This window comes from Diplotaxodon limnothrissa, linkage group LG5 (assembly GCF_057381915.1).
Source record: "Diplotaxodon limnothrissa isolate DT_005_m linkage group LG5, D_limnothrissa_male_GT1.1, whole genome shotgun sequence".
NCBI lineage: Eukaryota > Metazoa > Chordata > Actinopteri > Cichliformes > Cichlidae > Diplotaxodon > Diplotaxodon limnothrissa.
This window is the reverse complement of record NC_140600.1, coordinates 24,810,924-24,832,413: the sequence shown is the minus strand read 5'-3', so window position 1 is coordinate 24,832,413 and position 21,490 is coordinate 24,810,924. Positions and strand designations below refer to the sequence as shown.

The following is a 21,490-nucleotide window of genomic DNA, read 5'->3' as shown; positions in this document are numbered from 1 at the left end:
CGTTCACACTAGAGCGCGTTTGCTGTCGCATTTTATTTGTAGTGTGAACGAGGAGACAAAAAAATCGGATTTGATCAAAAAATCGGAATTGAGCATTAAGACCTGCAGTGTGAACGTAGCCTAAGAGATCACCTTTTCTTGTATAAAAAAAAATGTAACAAACAAATTTATGTGACAGCTTCATGGCAGAAAAATCAAGAGGAGGCCGTTCAGTCTGGTTGAACAGCTTTAGCTTCCATGGAACGAACATGTTGGCAAGACACTTGTTAAAAATATGAAGGAAGTTATTCCTGCAGACAAAGAAGATCCGGCCAAAACTTTCAAATCATTTTTCTGCATGAGCTCTTATTAAGCTACAAGTGCAGCACCACACAAAGTGCAAACCACAGCTTTGGCTTCTTTTAGAAGATTAGTATTGAATTAGAATAGAATAGCTTCTTATTGTCACCGTTACAAGAACAATGAAAGGCAGTTTGGCATTTCTCCATGTGTGAAGTACACAATAGCGTAAGTATTTACACAATAACTGACAAATTTACACAAGAAAGATATGTACAAGTTATACATACACCTGCAAACATACACGCACATACATACACATATGAACATATACACATATGCATCCGTACATACATACACACACACATATTTTCACATACACGCTTACATCTATATACTTACACATACATGCCACCTAACTAGCAGGTGCATTGAGAGGTGCAGTGTGATCAGTGATATTGCACATTGAGTGGGGTGGGGGGGGGGGGGGGGGGGGTGCTGTTGGAACTATACTAAATAAGGTTATAATAAATACAGTTTAAAGAGGTAGGGGTGTTGGTTGCATTGAAGTATAAACAGAAATATGATTTATGCAGTGCAGTTATCCTTCAATCAGGGTGGAGGTAGGGCATGTTTGATAACCTGTGGGTAAAAACTTCTGTTGCGTCTGTTTGTCTTTGACCTGATGGACCTGTAACGTTTACCAGAGGGAAGTGTCCAGGGTGTGGGGGGTTTTTGATGATGGTGCTGGCTTTCTGCTGAAGTCTGCCAGTATAGATGTTTCTGAGGGGGGTTAGTGAAGTACCGATTGCCCGCTCTGCTGCCCTCACCACCTGCTGCAGTTTCCTCTTGTCCTCCGCGGTGCAGCAGTTGAACCAGAGTATGCAGCAGTAGGTCAGAAGGCTCTCGAAGGTGGAGCGGTAGAAGTTTACTAGCAGTCTTTGGGGTAATTGGGCCTGACGTAGTTTCCTGAGGAAGTACAGCCTTTGTTGTGCTTTCCCTTCCTGGTGGGAGATGTTAAAGTAAGGTCGGTCAAGATGTGGACTCCGAAAAATTTAAAGCTTTCTACCCTTTCTCCCTCCTCCCCATCAATGTAGAGGGTAGAGTGCTCAGATCGCTTTGTTCTTCTGAAGTCGATTACCATCTCCTTGGTCTTGGATGTGTTCAGATGCAGGTTGTTGTCATCAGACCATCGCTTCAGATGCTGAACCTCCTCTCTGTAGGCTGAATCATCGTTGTTGTCCATCAGTCCTATGACGGTGGTGTCATCAGCAAATTTTACAATGGTGTTACTGGTGTGGATTGGTGAACAGTCATGGGTGAAAAGTGAGTATAAGAGGGGACTAAGGACACACCCCTGTGGGACACCCACATTCAGAATGAGGGTGGAGGAGGTGTGCTCTCCCATTCTGACGTTCTGGGGTCTGTTGCTCAGGAAGTCCAATATCCAGCTGCACAGTGAGCTGCTGAGTCCTAAGTTGCTTAGTTTATTAACCAGTTTGTGGGGTTGAACTGTATTGAAGGCAGAGCTGGAGTCCACAAACAGCATTCTAACATAGGTGTTACGACTGTCCAGGTGTGTGAGGGCTGTGTGAAGAGCTGTTATTATTATTACGTCCTCTGTCGATATATCACAGTGTGTCAACATGTTTAAACAGAGCGTATTACAGGGAGAAAAACTGCAGCTTTTTTTCAATAATCAGAAAAACTGTAGAGCTTCAAGGCATTTTGTTTACTTCTGAAGATCATGCACTGTCTTTTTCCACTCAGTTGAGTCCCTTACTGTTGATGCACAGCTATAATATGATATCTGTAATGCAGCAAATGTGCAGGGAATTGGAGCTGAATGATGAAAACTGTAATGGCTTTCCAGAGAAAGCACTGAGAGATGTTCTGGTGTCGCATTGGAGGGGGCCTGGCTAATATATTGGGACATCAAAGCAGCCCCATTCAATGGCACATTTCTCAAAAGAAAAAGAAAAAAGAAGAAAAAAATTGACCATGCAGCGAATAATAAAGCAAGAAAACATATATCAAAGCTTTCTTTAAACCAAATTTTAAGCAATATGACAAGTGTTTACTGGGGATAAAAACACCTCACTGTAACAAAAAGCTATGTTGTCAGTGGCTGATATGAGCAGAGCTGTTTTAAACAACCACCAAAGTCTTTAAAACACTCCATTGCCCGTTGGGCATCTTTCTTTGCCTTTAGACAACAATTCTGATGGCAAAAGAGCCAAACGGGACAGGCCAAAAAAAAAACAAAAAAAAAAACCACTCCATAAAAGCCTCCTAATAAGCTCTTCTTTCCTAAGCTCTGCTTAGTCCCTGAAGAAAGTGAACTAAAATGATTTCTTATGATTATTAATAATATAATTATAAAATGCGATGTAAACAGGAGTAAAAGACATAAGCACAAAGCAAAAACTCTGAAGGTAAATTTAAGCAGAAAAGCTCATTATTAGAGCCAAACAAAGCAAAGTAAATGAAAGAAACCACAAATTGTAACCTTTACATTTAAGCCTCAACTTCAGAAGAGCTAGAAGGGCTTAACCTGTGGATCTAAGCCTCTGACCTGGTTCACGGTGGAACACCTCACATCTAATAAGGTTAATTGGCAGCAGCTCAGTCACATAACTGGGTATAAATAGACCATTTGAAACAACCTGGAAAGACTGCATGAGCAAGTTTATAGTTTCAGAATAACATTTCTTCATGTAAAGTTGCAAAGATTTTGCAGTGCTATGTACTGCAAATGCTACGTCTGTGCATTTACGTAGCACAGATCTAACATACATGTCTTTGGACTGTAGGAGAAGGACGGAGCAACTGAAAGAAAACCCACACGCCCCGTGGATAACATGCAAACTCCACACACTAAGGGTCCAGCCGGGGTTTGAATCAGGAACCTTCTTCCTTTGTGGTGACAGCACTAACCACTGCACCAATGTGTAAAATGTTTAAAAGGGACAAGGCCAAAAGCCTACATTGAATGTCTGTGATCTTCTGATCCGTTCTAGATACGCTATACACATATCTTTATCTATTCATCATTATGCTACCAATCCAACAATGTTTTTTTTTTTCTAAAGGAAGGCTTCTACCATGGTCTTGCTGAAATAAGTAAACTATATTCTGCCCATATTACAGCAGCCAGACTCCTTAACAAAAGGGTCTGGATGCTGAACTGCCCTCGTTGCAGCAGGGAGCTGTAAAATGACAAAAGAGGCCAATGGGGCTGCTGAAATCCCACATCTAGAATGGACAGGACAACATTGCAGTCTCTAAACTATAAAAATCGCTCAGTTCCTCTGAACTATAAATAGCATTGTTAAAGGAAGAATTTATGCAGTAAAGTAGCAATCGTCCAAGCAATCGTCCAAGCTTTTCCTGTATCATGTTATCAGCATCAAATTTAGGGGTGAAAAAGAGCTTTTCAGTTTCAATATTTAGTATTATTTTCAATGAAAGGCTTGAATTATTTGCACAGCAATGCCTCCTGTTTTAATTTATATTTATAGTGTCCTGAGTTTCTGAAAATGGTTGCACTTAGTGTGTGCAATTGAGCTTAAAGGTGGCTATTTCTATAGTAAATTATGAGAACAGGCGCACATGCCTGCTGAGCTCTGGCCTTCACTATTTATGGTATGAAGCTCGGGCAAGACTGACATGAGAGAAGACAACAGTGTGATTCAGCTCATACAAGTAACTGTGTAACCTTTAAAGGGAGGAAAAATACACCTTAAAAGCCATGCAAGGCATACAGTCAGTAACAAAACATTCATGTGACTTGCGTCACATTGCAAATAACTTTAGAGTGCTTCATCAGAGTGGTGATGCACAGATACACATGAGTATCTGAGTGACGTTACTAGTTTTCTTATGGTATCTCTGGCATCTGAAGAACCACTGGATGAAATCTTTACATACTTTTGTTTATGACTAATACTAGGTTGATTCCCATTAGCCTCAGCATATTTGGATAAACATAGGCGTGTTGGCCCCGTCAGTGCAAGTATGTCATCATGGTAGTGACAGATAAAAGGGGCCAAAGTGTGTGGTCTTGCAGCTGATTGCATAACTACAGATATATAAAATCAGGAAGTCAAGTTAAAAGAAAAAAAACTCCAAAACAACACCTTCCTTTCAATTCCTTTCTCCCATTCAAATAATTCCATCCATCCATAGGATGAGAGACATGGTACTTCCTGGAGAGGTGGCCATGCTACTACAGGCCCTACACACAGAAACAGACAATCATTCGAGGCCAACATGCATCTGCATCTTCCTTCTGTGGAGAAAAGCTGGAGTATCTTCAGAGAACCCACACAGACGCAAGGAAAACATGCAAACGCCACAGAGAGAGGCCCCCAGGTGGCCCCCGGGTGGCCAGTGATTTGAATATAGGACCTTCTTTCTGTGAGACAACAGTGAAATCTACCATCACGCTGCCTCCTCCTTCCAATTCTGCATTGAACAAATGTCTGTTCAGATTAGTTTCTAGAAGTCTTCTGAGCTTTTTTACAACTTCAGACAGAAAAACCAAACCATGTGTTTACAGATTTATTAAATGACTGTAACCAATCAGTTCCAAACCCATGCCTGACACAAGAGAAAGAGAAACGACTGAGAGTGAGAAGCTTCATAAGTAAATACATTCATTCTTTCAGGGGCACCCTGCTGAGTCAAATTAAGGGGAGGTTGGGTGGGTGGATGGCATAGGTACGCTGCACCGATTAGTGGCTTTTGTAAAATCATCAGCAAAACTATATTTAGCATCTTTATTGTCAACTTGTACTATGGGCACAGCAGGAACCTGTGTGGAAATGGATTGGAGATTGTATAGAGAGTGTGGGCAGCATTAAATCAGATTTGATATGCTTAAGCTACAAATAGCAGTAAAAGCACTGATGAGCTTCAAACCAGGAGATCAAAAAGATGTAAGCAAACACCTTATTTCTAATGCCCTGACACCCGGAGACTCTGAGCACTGTGCTGTTGCATCCTAAAAAGTCTCTGCACGTATGGGTCAGGTCCATTCCCCTGTCAGGCTATTACACCTGGCTTGTCTATAATACATCTGCGCATAAATAATGCACGCTACTGACTCTTTAACCTACCTGACAAAAGTATTTACCATTTAATCGATAATTCAACACGGTTATAGATAACAAATCCAGCTAATACATCAAAAATTCAAATATAAACATACAAAATGATTGTAGTTTTCTAAAATTTACTAACATAACATAAATTCAAATCATACATGATTCCAAACATTTTTTACAAATAAATAACTGCAAAGTGGGGTGTGCGGAATTATTCAGCCCTCTGAGTCAATACTTTGTAGAACCACCTTTTGCTAAAATTACAGCTGCCAGTCTTTTAGGGTTTGTCTCTACCAGCTTTGCACATCTAGAATATTCCAGCTGTTCACTTGAAAAGTTCGTTGTTGGGTGATTTATAGCTATGTTTATGATTGCTGTACTGATGAATGGTGAAATTTCACCCAGTGGGTTCGTTACATTTAGCCAATTCTGAGCACACACGTCGCTCCTGTACATCTCTGATTTATCCCATTGCTTCTGTCAGTGTTGATTCCAGTGAAGCACAGTGCTTGACAGAAGATGCTGCTTTGTCACCAACATAGAAAGTCTCACGAGTCAGAGATTGATTTCTTTTTATGGGTCCACAGATCTGGTTTCATTTCATGTCTCTTACCCAGGGTTTGCATTTCGTGGCGATTCTTCTAGTTAGGGACACAACGTGTTCCCTTAATCATTGACAAGGACACAAGTCTGCTCCCCTTTCCTAGATAGCACTCCTGACATTTAGTGCAGTCATAAACGGGTGTTTGGCCTTTATGATTTTTTTTCCTGCAAGCAAACCGCAGTTTCTTTCTCTAGCTGACAGATTTTTTCCTTTTTTTTGGCTATTATTTACCTGGATTCTCAAACCTTTACTCCCAGCATTCAGAGACAATTCAACCTCAATTTAATCTCTGACCTGTGCATGATCTAATACTGAAACAATGCACAGCTTCCCAAAATAAAATTTGGATTCTGAACGTGCAACTACTCTTAAACAACTGCAATTTGTGTGCCGTTTACCCTTGTACCACAAAATGCTCAGTACAGCATTAAAAATGACCATACTAAACCAATCCTACTCAAATTAAATCTTAAACTTGGTACATTACTGTGCTATAGAACCAGTATTTTATTTCAAGCCAAATGTGCAAAAACAAGGTCTGATGAATGAAAACAGTGTAAGTGTTAAGTTGCTTAGACTCTGGAATGAACATCTGTGCAAGTATACAGTATCTATCAGGAACAGTTCCTATTAATTAATTGCCTGGGGGGGAGGGGGTTACATTACAACTGAGGTCAGTGCAAGGATGCCAAGTGAAGATAGCTGTAATTGATTCACGTGTTTATAATGTGCAGATTAGGCACTCTGCCAAAGATGCTCCATTTGGAGGCTCCGAGAACTTGAAAGTAATTTAAATATTTTTAATATGGTCAAGAGATGCATCCGCCCTCGATGTCACTTGGAATTGGCATCCTTCCCTGTGCATTGGTTTTGTTTACATAAAGTGAATCATCCAGTGATTACTTAACCCTGCTGGCATGAAGGAACTGAAAAGGGCACTCCTTCAGTTTATGACAAAGGAATAAAACTGAAGTGACTGTACAGGGAATGTACTATTATCCAGCTTTCAGCTCAATCAATCAAAATGACCTCATCCCTCTAAAGCTAAACCATATATAACAATTTCCCCCTGTTCTAATGTGAGACACCGGAGAAGCCAATCAATCTGCTCAAGCTGTTTTCACTCAGATACATCTGCTTAGATATCAAGCACAAGCTCCTGTGGTAAAGCCACACAGGATTTAACAGATGCTACATAGTCAGGTTGCTATGATATTTCATACTGCATTTATTTTAAAGGCATAGTTTGACAGTTTGGGAAATACTCCTGTGTTCTTAACAAGAGAAGGATTAGAAGATCGATACCACGCTCATGTCAGTATTATAAATATGCAGCTCTGGAGAAAGGCCACAGGCCTGGAAGGAGAAAAATGGCTTGTCCAAGGAGAAGAAATGCTTTCAACTACACAGCAAATTCAAAAGTGTTAAATGTTTTGGTGTTAATACTCTCCTTGCAAAAGTAGAGTTAATTTTACTCTAAGCAGAGTCACATTCTTTTAATGTAACTCTGAGGTGTAAAATGATAGTAGTTAAAATCGAGTGTTAAAAATGAGTGTTTCTCTGTCAAATCTGGAGGTGTTACAATGGAAACATTAACTCTTGACCTCTTAACTCTGAACTCCTACAGGGGCTATGACACCAACAGAGTAAATTCACAGACTCCGCCCCCAGCACGGCTCCAATCGAAGCTGAAGTGAAGCCGTTTCAGAACATTTTGCTCTACATATTTGAGTTGTTTGCCATGCTTGGTAAGTCATTCTTTCAAAGATTGTTTCAATTATTATTATGAGCTTTTACTTCTGTGGCTCTTTGGAGTTGAGACAAAGCTGTGTGAAAGGCATTAGCCATGTTGCTCGCTGATAGCATAATATTCTGTTTTAGCTAGCTGAAAGGTATTGTTTGCAGGCAAATACCACAGCCTTGAAAAAAAGCTTGCATGTGAATTTTCAGTCAAACTTTTGGTCAAATACGCCTAAAACAATGTCTAGAATGTGAAATGTTGGTATAATGGTGCTACTTGAAGCCTGAAAACGATCGCCCATAAAAAAGCGAGCAAACAGCAGTAGCTGACGTCCTGACTGGATTCTACGTTAGCATAGATCCCTCCAGAGTTTTGTGCACACGGTTTAGGTAAAAATGAAAAAGGTTGAGGTTTTACATTTAGTTCAGTATTACCTGTTGTCTGTGTCCTTGTCTTTTGGGAAAATACTTTACACAAGTAATGGCTCAAAGAGGATTCCTTTTTTTTACTGGGCTGCAATTGTTTACTGGATTATTTGTGCCATTAATTAGTGTCAACTAATTTTTATTCAATCTCCGCACAGGATATGCTTGTGAAGATGGAATATGGGGGAGAGCAGAAGTGCGTTGAAGTTCCACAAAGGGATGAATGAAGGACATGCATATTGTATTGAAGAAATAAGTGATGAGAACGCTGTTATTTGCATTTACCATGTCAGACCTTTTGATAAACAAAATTCTAATGAAAGTGAGAACATGTATACTGTTACATCTTTCAGAAAATGTTTTGAAATTGTGGTGCACAGTTCAGAATAAATGTTTTTCAAAAACCATTGCATCTTTTTAGTAAATGTTTATTTCCAAAAGAAATTTCTAGAAGTTCAGAACAGTAAAATTCCCGCTTTTTAGAATGAATTAGAAGATAACTCTTACGTAGTTAAACTAAAATACTCTTTGAGAGTTAATATATAAACTCTTAACACCAAGTGTTAAATTATCAACTCCAGACAGATTTGGTGTTTAACACTAAATCAGAGTTAACGTACCAACTCTCCAAAAAGAGTTAAATTAACACTCTCTGGTGTGGACCCATATAGACACTTTAATAGTGTTGAAATCAAATCCGACAGTGTTAATTTGGACATGCTGGATTTGCTGTGTAGCACCTCTAAAAGGTCACCATTAGACACATCACATGTCTTTCCTTGTTTTTTTTTTTAAATTGTGGTTTTATAGAAGGATTTTACAGTCAAGAAACAGTTTGGCAAACTAAAATTGTTTAATGAACTGAGGTGTTTACCATCAAATTGTAAAGTCACCATCATGCCACCATGTTAGTATCTGAAACAAAGCAACCAGAAGCCATCAAATACTTTGTCAACTCACTTAAGTCCCAATCATAAATGGACTTGTGCATATCAACAAACTATGAATCCTGAAGAAGAAAAGAAAATACTGAAAATGAGTCTGAGGTTGGGCTCATGATGTCAATCGCTGAAGAAGAAAATGGCGAACAACCCTCAGTTTGAATCTGCAGACAAGCCTTAACATCTGCTAAGAACAACAGGATCTAGTCCGTGCAGAACTGGAAATCCACGTGTTTTGATACACAGTGTCCCTCATGTCCTGGAGCATGCCTGAATAATCTCACAAACTGCAGGTGGCGCCTGCTGGGCTGCAGCTTATGTGTGTAACATTAAAAGCCTTACTCAAGTTTAAATCATGTAAAACACTGCAAAAACTACCCGTTCTGTACTCGTTAACTGTTGCACTTGTTGAGATGCTGAAAGCAATAACGGCCTGTGATTAGCTCAGGGTAGTTACAGCTCACAGGGAGATCAAACAGAAACAGGATCGAAGAAATCAGAAAACAAAACAAACAAACTTGACTTTATATGTAAAGATGTGCCACACGCTGTGTGTAACGGCCTCGGTGAATAACTTCACAACAGCGCAGTGAGTGGGACGGCAACAGCAAAAGAACAATCTGTGCGTTGCAGTGCAGTCGGTCAAACTCATTGTCTTTCAAATTTCTGAGCGGTGACCTCAGGCTTCAGCAAACATGAGCTCCTGTACGAGTCATGCAACACACTGTGGGATGAAACTCATCTCTATTGATTCATAAACAACCACAACAAGTCCATCTGAATGTGTAGACAGACACAGACACACACCCACAGCAGCATCAAAGAAACCTTTTCATGGCATCTAGGAAAAGATTCTCCATAGCAGAAGATCTTCTCATTTTCCATCAAACATAACGCATCTTAATTCTTCAGTTTTCTGGATAATACAGTGCGTCTGCTTCCTAAATGAATCCAAACACAACGGCCAACATAGCTCTTAGATTATAGGCCAGCTTCATTATGTCTGCTGAGCTACTAAACTCCTTTATACCGAACATGAATTTGATGAAACATCACAGTTCATGCACAATGTAAAAGATTAAAAGATCATCCATATAAACGTGTCATACAGTATGTAGGTCACTTTTACTTAAGTAAAATAAATAATCCTGGGATATGGAATAGATTTAAATTAATCAGCTTTTATAGTGGAGGGAAAAGGCATGTGGTTATGAGTATTAAAAAAATGAACCACAGTCAGATCAAAAAGTAAGACTTATAATAACACAGTATTGGGGAAAAACATCAGTTTTATAACAATGTGACTTCAGTAATTCTAACAGCATTTCATGGCATATAATTAATATATCAAAAATATTTGTAATATTTTGCCATGAGAACCACTTCAATATCACAGCTGGCAAGAAGAGAAGCTTGGTTCGATTACTTAATATTAGAGCAGGTGAAATCAGTCAATTGATTTATGATCTGATTGTCAAAACCTAACTGAGCTGATTAACTGTTTACTGTAACTTTTAATTTTAACTACTTAAAAAAACACATTTTTTCTGCACATTCAAATGTGTATTCTGCTACAGTGAATTCACTAGCTTTCTGTTTGTTCTAGAAAACAATTAGGATTAACCTAGCAAATATTATAATGATCGATCATGAATAAAGGGGCCAATTAATCGAGCATTAAAGCAATCCGAGGCGCAGTGGAGATGTCTTTTTTTTTTATAAACTAATGACATTGTTTTGAATAAATCTATAGTCTACCTGTCAAATAAATGTACAAAGTCCACGCTTTACATCGGGACAATAAGTAGGCGCCTAAGTTAAATCAGGCATGTACCAAATAAAAACGCCTGAGTCAATTGTAGCGTGTCCTACAGCAGCGCTTGTTACACTGCATCACAAATCATTTCAGTCTCAAACGTGAAATTTCAGAAATTAATCAGCTTTGTTGTAACTTTTATATTCCTATTATGTAATCAGTCCAGGCAAGCACACGCATTAGGACACGAACAGTAAACCCACTCACTCACCCTCTCTCTCTCTCTCTCACACACACACACACACAGTCTTTTTTCACCGTCTATTTTCTATTGATCACTCACCGGCCTTCCCCTCCTCTTTCTCGGACCTCATGTCCTTCTCGGCACAGGCTATGCTCGGCTCCACTGTCAGCCTCGGTGTGAGCTCTCATAGCAGATTAAAAAAAAAAATTAAACGCACACCTATGCGTCCCGGCCAGTGCACACACAGACCATTCAAACCTCACATACAAACACACACACGCACACTGCGCTGCCGGTCCGGCCGCTCCCAGCTCTGCTTTCTGTGGCTCCACCCAAACAGGTTACCAGGAAGTCATCCCCTGAGAGAAACTCGCTACCTTTCCTGCCCCCTTTCGTACCAAACGAGCCTCTTTCTCTGTGTACCTGCGTAACGAGGTGTCCACGGGCAACTAGGACAACATTCACCCACGCCCACTACCGCTTTTCATCCCCCCCCCCTCCTACCTTCCGCCTCCTACACACGTGTGGGAGGGTGGAGGGGGCGGGGAATACAAACTGCACCAAGGCCCTCAGGTAATGAGCCAGGTGAGTCAGTGGCGTTCTCACCCCACCTGATGGCCGAGAACACTGTGAAGCGTGTGCTTTTACACTCCACCAGCTGAACGCAAGAGGATACACCCCTCTGTGAAAGCTATGCACTCTCTGTGGGCCTCTACATGAGTGTACAGTGCTCACTTCCTGGATGCGAATGTGTGTTTTGGCCATAGGAAGGAAAACAAATCCCCCTCCAAACACAGCCAATTAAACTTCAGTATAAAGCGCTTTAAAGAGGAGGAAAAAGGACCACAACAGTGGCGAATTACTTCAAACTAAACAGCCTTACCTCTTCACAGTGAGATTAGAACATTAGTATGAGCAATGCACCTTATCATTAACCCTCTGGGGATGGGGTTGGTCTTTGCCCAGTGCTGAGTAAGGACAGACTGTGCCACGTTAGATAGGAACTGGGATGTGTTTGAACAGATTAATAATAAATAAGGTGAAGGCTGGTCCAGTTTTCTTCTCGAGCCTCTTCAGGCTCAAAACCCAAAGGCAGGTACAGTGAGGTGATTTGAAGAAAAGAGACAGGACTGTACCTGAATTAATTCAGCCTAAAGGGCCCACTTAGATAGAAACCTTTCTTTTCTTTTCTTTTTTTAAGTTTATGAGCACCTGAGCAACATAACTAGCATACTAAAGTGTAAGCATAATATATTTGTGTGTGTAGGAGTGTTTGTATGTCACAGAAACTTCAGTTAAATCTCTTGCATGTAAAGATGTGACAGCAGTTCAGAGCAGCTGCACCGTTTGTCCCGGCTGTCAGAGGTTGATGCTTAGCTTTTTAACTCCGTCCAAAGATCAAATGTGGTCTAACCAGATACTTGTCACATGAGGCAATGGATCTGTCAGTCACGCACTGACACCTCAAGGATTACTGCCAGGCTCATTTTCTCTGTCCGATCACAGCTCAGAGTAAAGATTGCAACAGTAACTCTTCATTGGCAGTTATTGTAAGACATCAAAAAGAAGGAGATTTATCTCGTTGTAGAGAAAGGCAGATGCTGCAAATGCTTTGGGTTTAGGGTATGGCCTGCATCATAAATCCTTGATTTAGTTTATTAGAACTTTTGAATGATTCAATCTAATAATAATGTAATTATATTCACTTAGATTAATATTTGAACCTTTCTATATCTGTTTTCTTTGTCTTTATTTAAATAGATACTTTTTTTCGTCAAATGTAGCACTTCATAAATCTAAAGTCATGGTGCAACTACACCAAATTTTATTCACAGTATTGCTTTTATTCTGACACCTCTTCAGTCTGAAATTTTCCACTCCTCTGTGCCCTTATTCTTCAGCTCAACTCCCTGTATCACTATGCCATTCATTTGCTTTGCTAACATTAAAGCAAGAAGAAATCCTAAAAGCCTTCTTTTTCTACCCTCCACTCTCCTCTGCTGTATTGCTCTCCCTTCTCTCAGCAGAGAACGGTTGACCTGTCAGTCTACATTATCAGCACTGGGGAGTGCTGATAGAGAGTTAGGATGAAGTGGGATTAAAATATTAGCTTGCCTACAGAGAGTACAGGCTGTATAAAAAAAGGAGGAAAGGAAGAAAACTCAAAACAACAATAGGCAGTGGGAGAAGCAGGAGAATGAGTGGCCGAGGTCACTAGAGCCGGTGCTCATTGTCGATGGAAATGACATCAGACTTGTCGAACAGCAACCGAGCATGTTCTTCCAGCTTTGAGGCTTTAGACTTGGAAGAAAAGACCTGAATTACAATTACAGTGCAGACTTTCTGGTTTGAGAACAAGCGCGGACAATAGTAGTCATTAGAATGAGAAACACTAACGGACACAAGCAACAATGGACATACAATCAATTGACCTCATGATCGATACCTTTTGTGCCACGGATACACACTGGTCACTTTGACTGCTGCACTTCAGAAACTGACAGAGGCTATTATCCTGAGCTGCACACTGACAGCAGTGATTGGAGGAGGTAAGTGGCCACGCAGCCCTGCAATAACTGCATGCTGCATTGTAACTCTAGCGCAATAAACATCAATATAGTTCCATTCAGATTAAAGCGGTTTGCAGAGTGAAATGTTTTTCTCTGAGAATCAATCGAGTCTCCCAATTTGGTGTCAGCACTTCTGTGTCTTGCATTGGGAAACAAAACACGTTATTTAGCTGCGATAAATCAAAGGCTGTAATGGATGGTAAAGCCCTCGTGGTCAGGCACCAAGTGCTGTTATCTGACTGTTCTCACCACCCTCTAGCCTGTGCAGCCTTTTGCTCAGCTTTAACCCCCCATTGCACCCACAAGTCAAGCTGACAGCTCTGTGTCTGTCTTCACCATGCTCACTTCTTGCTGTCACCAAGGCAACATCTTGTCTTTTGGAGCGCCGCAGTACCTTTGCCTAGCGAGCAGTCTGGTGTGCCAAAGTCCATCAGGCTGGATATTTCTGTTGGGTAGCACATGTCTGTCACCACTGTCTTCTGCCTGTGACGCATGGATGGATCTGTAGGAGAAAGAGATGAAGTTAGATTTTACTGAAATGGATCAATCAAAAACAAAAAAGAAGAGCTGTATGGCTCTTGTTCTGGAGCGCACACACACACGCAGAGCAGGCATCAAAGCACAAATGTGAGGAGCTGGGGTCGAGGTGGGTTGCAAAGTGGCTTGCCAAACAGATGTAAGTATTTTAAATAAACTCAAATACCGCCTCTTTTATGAAATTTGATATTGGAAAGTCATAGTACTTTACCATGCAGCTGCTGATAATTTGCTGTTATCATCCCAACTGCTGGGATTGTGTTAAACTCAAATTTTGGCCATTTTCATTTTTCACGTGCAAAACTTTATCCTACACAGTTAAGCACATTTACACCAACAGCCAATTTAGAAATAACAATTAACCTAACATGCATGTCTTTGTTCTGTGGGAGGAAGCCTGCAGGAAACCTACACAGTCAGAGGAGATCAAATTCCATAGAAAAAAGGCCCAGAGATTAGGAAATTTAAACCCTTTCTTGATGTGGGATGTCAAAGCTAACCAACGCTCCTCCGTGCCACCCATGCCGTTTTTAGTCAGCAAAACTCTCTGCTATAAAATGTTGATGTAACGCTGTGTGACTGCCTGTTAAATCAGGGAATGCAATCTGACGTCTGAATTTTACACATGTAAAAAATACGAGTCTCTCTCTTACAGATCACTGCAGTTGGGATCCACAAAGCAATTACACCACAGAATGAGTATCAGTAATGATGCATGGTCGTTGAATTAATACTAAAATTCCACCACCCCCTGCCTATCTGAGTAAGGCCAGAAGACACTGTGCCTGTGCAATGATCTTTTGTGCTCCATACATTGATAAAAGGTTAATGGAACTGCTCAAGGAGGACTCCTGTGAATTGCAGTGAAAGAGACCCATCTGCTCATCATTCCTCCCCTTTTCAAAGAAAAATGGTTTGAGGGAGCACATGTTTGTTTTTAAGTCATCAAAATTCTCCAGTTCACTGCCTTTCTCCCAGCTTCTTCTTCCTTTTTTTTTTCCTGGTCCACCTCTGGTGTCTAAAGCATGAAATAAAATGACAATGATTATGGGAGTCAGCAATATCCTCACTGTACCAGGGAGTGATTAAGTAGAGCATGATGGTGGGCTTATGATCCCACAGTCGGTTTAATATCTTTAAACCTGCTTACCTTATACATTCTATGGGGCTATGAATATAGGTTCTCCTCTCAGATACAGAGACATACAAATGCATTTTCTAAATTTCAACATTTTCCTTCAGTACAGCAATAACTGTCTACCCTCAGGTGCCTTCTACAGTAGAACCACGTGCACATCCACTCTTCTTCAATAATGATCTCACTCTTTCCCTCCTAATCTGCATATTTTGACAGTTTTAATTTCACAACCCTATAGTATTTATCTGCATTATTGACCTTCCCCTCCATTCTCCCCCTCCTCCATCCCCCTGACCCGTCAATAACAGTTTAGGTGTTGTTAAACTGACCTTTTCTTTGATTTTTAATATGGAGATTGGAGAGCAGGCGGGCTCATGCTCGACCGCTCTTACCACAAACATTAATGAGAGGGATAGATAGAGGGAAAAGATGAAGCTGCTGGCGATGAGACAAATACATAATCTATGCCCATACTTATTTAAGGGTGTTGGCTCTCTGTACTCTTTTAAAAAGATGTCAATACCTCTGCTGGAGCCATAGTATCTCCCTATTTTATTATCATTAACTGTTACGCAGTATTTAAATATCTGCCTTCTCCATGTGCATGTTTCATTTTTTGGATACTTGTCTTGGTACTTTATTATATTTTCTGAGCTTTTTACTGATTTAAGTGGCCACCAATTCCACAGGGGCTTTGGTTAGGTACAGTTCATTGTAATTCAAGGGAACACACCCTGTCATGGCCCAAATGAGCACCACAGAGAGCGATTATCAAATCACTTCATTTCGGCCTGGCTGGACCTCAGCTGTGAGAGGTTAAAGGCTATGGAAATTAAAGGGTCCAGCTGCGCAGGTCCACCTGTAGCCTGGCTGCCCAAGCCGAGGCCACAAGGGACAGTCTGTGCTGCCCTTTGTGATCTCGGCCAATTATGTCTTATAAAGTTAATGTGTTTGTCACTCACATCTCTCAGTTAAATGTGATGATACCATTTTGTCATTAGGCCCAATGTTACTATTAAAAAGGTAGGGTATTTTAATAACATTTAAACTAAAGAAAAACGTGTTTTTGTTGCTTCAAAACCTGTGACAAAGAGAGAGAACTGTTTTGTTGTTGTTTGTTATTTTTGGACTGGGAGCTAAGCTTCTCTCTCTGGTCGACTGAATATACTGACATTTTTTACACCGACGAATGGACTGCAAACATCACTGCATATTTAAAATATAGATTCCCTGATTTTAAACACTGCGCATCTGATCTAATCTAACTACGCGTCCACTAGAATTACAGTCAACACTCTACTGAAGTTACACGTAGTCTCCAAACTTCACAAATCAACAAAAATATTGGGTTGCTGTCAAAGGAAGAGCACAGGCTGTGCTCATGACGTGCCTTCCAGGACCTTGAAAATGAAGCAGCTAAGTGTAATTTATCCATTCATTCACTACTTATGTTGATCAGGGTTGCAAGGGAAATGGAGCCTGTCCCAGCTGCAAGAGGCAAGGCACTCCCTGGACAGGTGACGAGTCTGCTGCAGGGCTAGCACAGAGAGAGCGAGAGAAAGACAACCATTAGCACTCAAATTCACACCTATGGGCTAATTTAGGATCACCTACACCAGCCCACACTCCTTCTACTGTGAGGCAACAGTACTAACCACCATGTTGGCAAAAAGATTCAATATTAATCACTATTTTCTCTTTATTATTGTAGGGCCTTTACCTTACACTATAAATTGCCTGGGGGGGGGGGGGGGGGGGGGCCTGCTGTCGTGATTTGGTGCTAAATAAATAAAATTGAATTGAATTATTAAATGGATTTTTCAGAAATGTGGTCTTTCCTTCCTGTGACAGGACAAACAGATGGCACGCAGCTGTGTAGTGGGCCATTGTACGACATTAAGAGTATTTTGACTATAGACACTATAACTGTTTTGCTCCCAACTGACAGAGTGAGGCACCACTTTTGACAGAGTGATCTATGTGTTTTTAAAACACTTTTATTCCTGTGGCAGTTTGATGTTGCACAAGAGGTTTAAATTGTGAGATTGAGGATCGTCGAGATGCATTTTTAAGAAGCCCAGTTTTTCATAAATGTGTTTTGCCGGTGTTGGAGGCGCGCTGATGAAAGCTGAGTGACAGTACGGCATTACACAAATGTGGTTCAAAAAACATTTTGATTGGTTATATGCAAACAACGTCTCTTTCTACTGAGATGAATTGTTAAGGGCACACCTACAGGTACAGATGCACTATTACAAACTAAAGCCAAAATATATATATATGAAATGCAAATTGTTTTCTTTTATGCATTATTTACCTTCTATTAGAAAGCATCCACAAAGCAAACCCATAATACTTCAGCAGAAAATTTGCATTTTTATTTCCTATTAAGTCAAAAGTTATATTGAGTTCTTTAAAAATGTAAGAGCCTTCTTTGCAGCGGGGGAAGCACAGCATTACAATGGACTCAGGAACAGCTAATTATTAATGAGAATATGAGGCGGTGAGTTTGAGAGTCAGAGGAGCTATTCAAACATGTGACCCAACTTTCCCTCTTAGTGAACACTCAGCTTTTGGAGCCATAATGGCATTAACAGTACATGATAGAAAGAGTCGACGCTCAGCAGGAGCCAGCGTAGGTACTGAAGCAGAATGAGAAGACAACTACCATCAGTTTCGAGAGAGCCCACCTTCAGCTAACCTTTAATTATTCTGGCAGTCACTCGATCATGTGGCAGATGCATTTATTCCTGTATCAATCAGTGCACCGGAAAGGAAATAAGAGCTATTAGCATGTAGCTACTGTGGAATACCAACACCCTAAAATACTGTCCTGCTGAGTTCAGACACACAGATCTGTTTTATTATTGCCGGTGACTGACACAAACATGTACGGGCACCACTTGCAGTAATTTATAATGAGCGGAAACACAAGCTGTTGATTGTGTGCAAAGTGGGGCAGAGTTTAAGAGGTGAGTGACTGATCAGTCGCTCATAGAGAACAGAAGCTCATTGTAATGTTTACTGTTTTCACACATTCTCCCTGAAAGGCTTTATGGTCTTTGTTAAGGCAGATGAGTTGCAATCCTAAACAGAGGTTGTCGTGCAGTTTAAATTACAATAATTCAATGCCTCTTTATACATAGTGAGGGGATTTTTTTGTTTTGAGTTGCTCATTTTTACTCTGCACATGTACTCTACTCTTTATAAAAAGAAAGTATTATGGAAATCCCTTTCATGTTAAGTAACGCTAGACCAGAACAAAAATGTTCAGGAGATATGAGATTACATGTTTTATGTGCAAAATGAATCAGTAATACAACAAACAAGTACTGACAATCAGAGCAAAATTACCTATAGTAATGAACTAGTATCTAGTATTCTTGTTTTATCCACACTTGTCACATTTAAAGGCTATCCAAACCTACATAACCCTATGTGAAAATGTGAAAATCCTCCCTAAACCTCATAGCATGTTGTGCCGCCCTTGGCACCAAAAATTGTAATGAGTGTTTCTGAGAAATGGCAATGAGTCTTTCTCATAAGAGTGGAGGAATTTTGGCTCCCTCTTCTTTGTAGGATTGTTCTTATTCAGCCACATTAAAGGGTTTTTCAGCATGAACAGCCTGTTTAAGGTCACACCATCTCAATCTGATTTGAGTCCGGCTTTTGACTTAGACCCACCAAAATCTTAATTTTATTTTATTTTTTTTAGCCATTCAGTGGTGAACTTGTCATGCTGCATAACCCAAGTGAGTTTGAGCTTTGTAACCCTTTCAAAACTGATAGATAGACTTTATTTCTCTGCCATTTTTGTGTCGTTCTGTTGCGTTTTGGACATTTTAGCCTGCTTCACTTTGTCAGACAGGTTCTGCTTAAGTGATTCAGCAGTACTGACAGTAATCAGGCGTGGGTGTGGCTAGAAAAATTAAACCCAGCTTTCCAAAGTAATGTGCTTAATCACATTTAATTCATGATTTCACAAGGGGACAGGTACTTTTTCACATAGGGCCAAGTACGATTGGGTAGATTTTTTCCCCTAATTTTGTATGTACTTCGTGATCTGAAATATCTAACTGTGACAAAAATGCTGTTTTCTATAGATGTGGTGGCAATATTGTTATCAATAACATATTTTGGCCACAATAATTTAGCAAGAATCGGATATAGAATCTGTAACACAATGTGAAGAACCTCAAGCAGTATTTAAATGAAAATTCACCACCATGCAGGCTTTGAATACATTAGCAAAGCTGAATGAAATGAAGCCTTTTGGATTTCTAACCTCTGGCATCGTACTGAGCCAGAAAAACCCCGCCTGGTTACATAAGACAACAGGATTGAAGTCGGATATTTAGTGTTTGAATATTTCACAAGGGAGACTGGTCATCCCTCACCTCAGTGCTCACGGGTCCCTACTGGTATCATCAGGCACAGACACACAGAGTGCTTCCAAATCCCAGTGTACAGAACACTGAAGTGACACTCCCGCAGCACCGTGCACCTCCACTGTTAGGTATCATTAACAGCCTCTGACACAGATAGCAGTGAGAAATTGAAAATAAATCACTTTTATGATGGAACCAAATGAAATAAGGAAATGACTGAAAAAATACTCAAAAAAACAAAACAAGAGAAGAGTGAAGAGTTCATAAACTCAGGCTGTAAACATGTCAAATAGTTATATGACAACACTGAAATTCTTCCAGGAAAAGTTGACTTAGTATTCAACACAGTCGTCGCCTTATAAGAAAAGCAACTGAAAGATTTCTCTGGGGATTAAAACTGAAACTGCATGCTATATACTGAAGGTTGAGCTGTCACATCTCTATTATACAACCCCAACATGTAGCCAAACCACTGAAGCAAAATGCCATTCCTCTAATGTTTTTTTCTTTGCCCGGAGCTGAAAACTTACTGTCTATTAATCTGTGTTTATAATAATCCGTGACACAGTGAATCAATACTCCTGGCACTCAAATAACAGAGGCCTGAAAGGCTGCTCCAAGGCTGCTGTGATCCATAGCCTCTGGATGCTGTCTGTGAGTTGCCATTAAGCCTGCAACAGCAGCCTGCCCTGAGGAAACATGGGCGAAAAAGCCCCTTCAGGGACACATCAATTACATCAATGAGGAGAAATTGCCTGGGGAAGATGAGCGTCCAGGGTTACCGGTGTTATGAGCGGTGTTGCTCATCTTAGACGTCTGCAGGTTTGTTGCGTTTTGTTCACTCTAATGATGTCTGTGTGCAAGGACAGAGTCAAGAAAAGTGTGCTGTCTCCAAAATTTCACAAACCCCTTTCACTAACGTTGAACTGGAACTCCTTTTTTCAGCGCAGGGATTGACAGGGAGATTTATTCCACAATATAACACACAAATGTTTCCATACCATTGAGAAATTGTTGCTATCCCTTTAATATCTCAGCATGTAGCAGCCCATCGTGGCTAATGCTGCACATCATTGCAGTTTTATAGCGGTTGTACATTTTTGCATCATTGTGATAAAGTTTAATGATCTGTTGGTTACAGTATTTAAATCACTGTGGCAGATAAAACATCTGAACATTTCCATCTGCTTATTTTATCTAGTTTATGAGACTGTAAAAAAAAATACAGCCACTTTTCTCTGAAGTAGTGAACAAATGATTCGTAATCCATATTTGATATCTTAAAAAAGGAATCCCTCTTAGGATAAGAAACAGAGACCTTCACCTATTTTCCAAAAAAGGACCTGCAGCCAGAAAAAACCCACTGAAATCATAAATCCTTTTCTGAGCCTTTTCTCCTCTCCGACTGTATTTTGTAGGGTTGTTTACTCTAATTTCCTGTAGTCCTAACAACTCATTGCCATCAAAATAAGAAATGTGTGCACTCCACAATGAGGGCTTAAGCAGAGTCGACAAAGACATATGAATGAGCTTCTTTTGAATTACCAATGCAGTACCAATTGCCACACCTGCTCACAACAATATCAGCATTTCAGTGCTCAACCCTGTGATTAAAATGAGCTGTGCTGTTATGTCGAAACCAAAACAGCTGAAGGGCTCAGGAGAACGGAAAGTACCTCAGTTCATTATTCATGACAGTACCATCAGGAAAACAAGGTTATGGGATGATACCTAACCTTGGAGTCACTATGGGATGATT

General features: G+C 40.3%; 1 protein-coding gene across 1 annotated transcript in view; it reads right to left on the bottom strand.

Annotated features, from left to right (window-relative positions):
* kaznb (kazrin, periplakin interacting protein b) overlaps positions 1-21,490 on the bottom strand; it is a 137,281-nt gene that overhangs the window by 18,825 nt on the left and 96,966 nt on the right. The window contains exon 4 of the mRNA XM_085354339.1: positions 14,063-14,170. Coding sequence (XP_085210465.1) covers positions 14,063-14,170 — 108 coding nt within the window. The remainder of the gene's footprint in view (positions 1-14,062; positions 14,171-21,490) is intronic.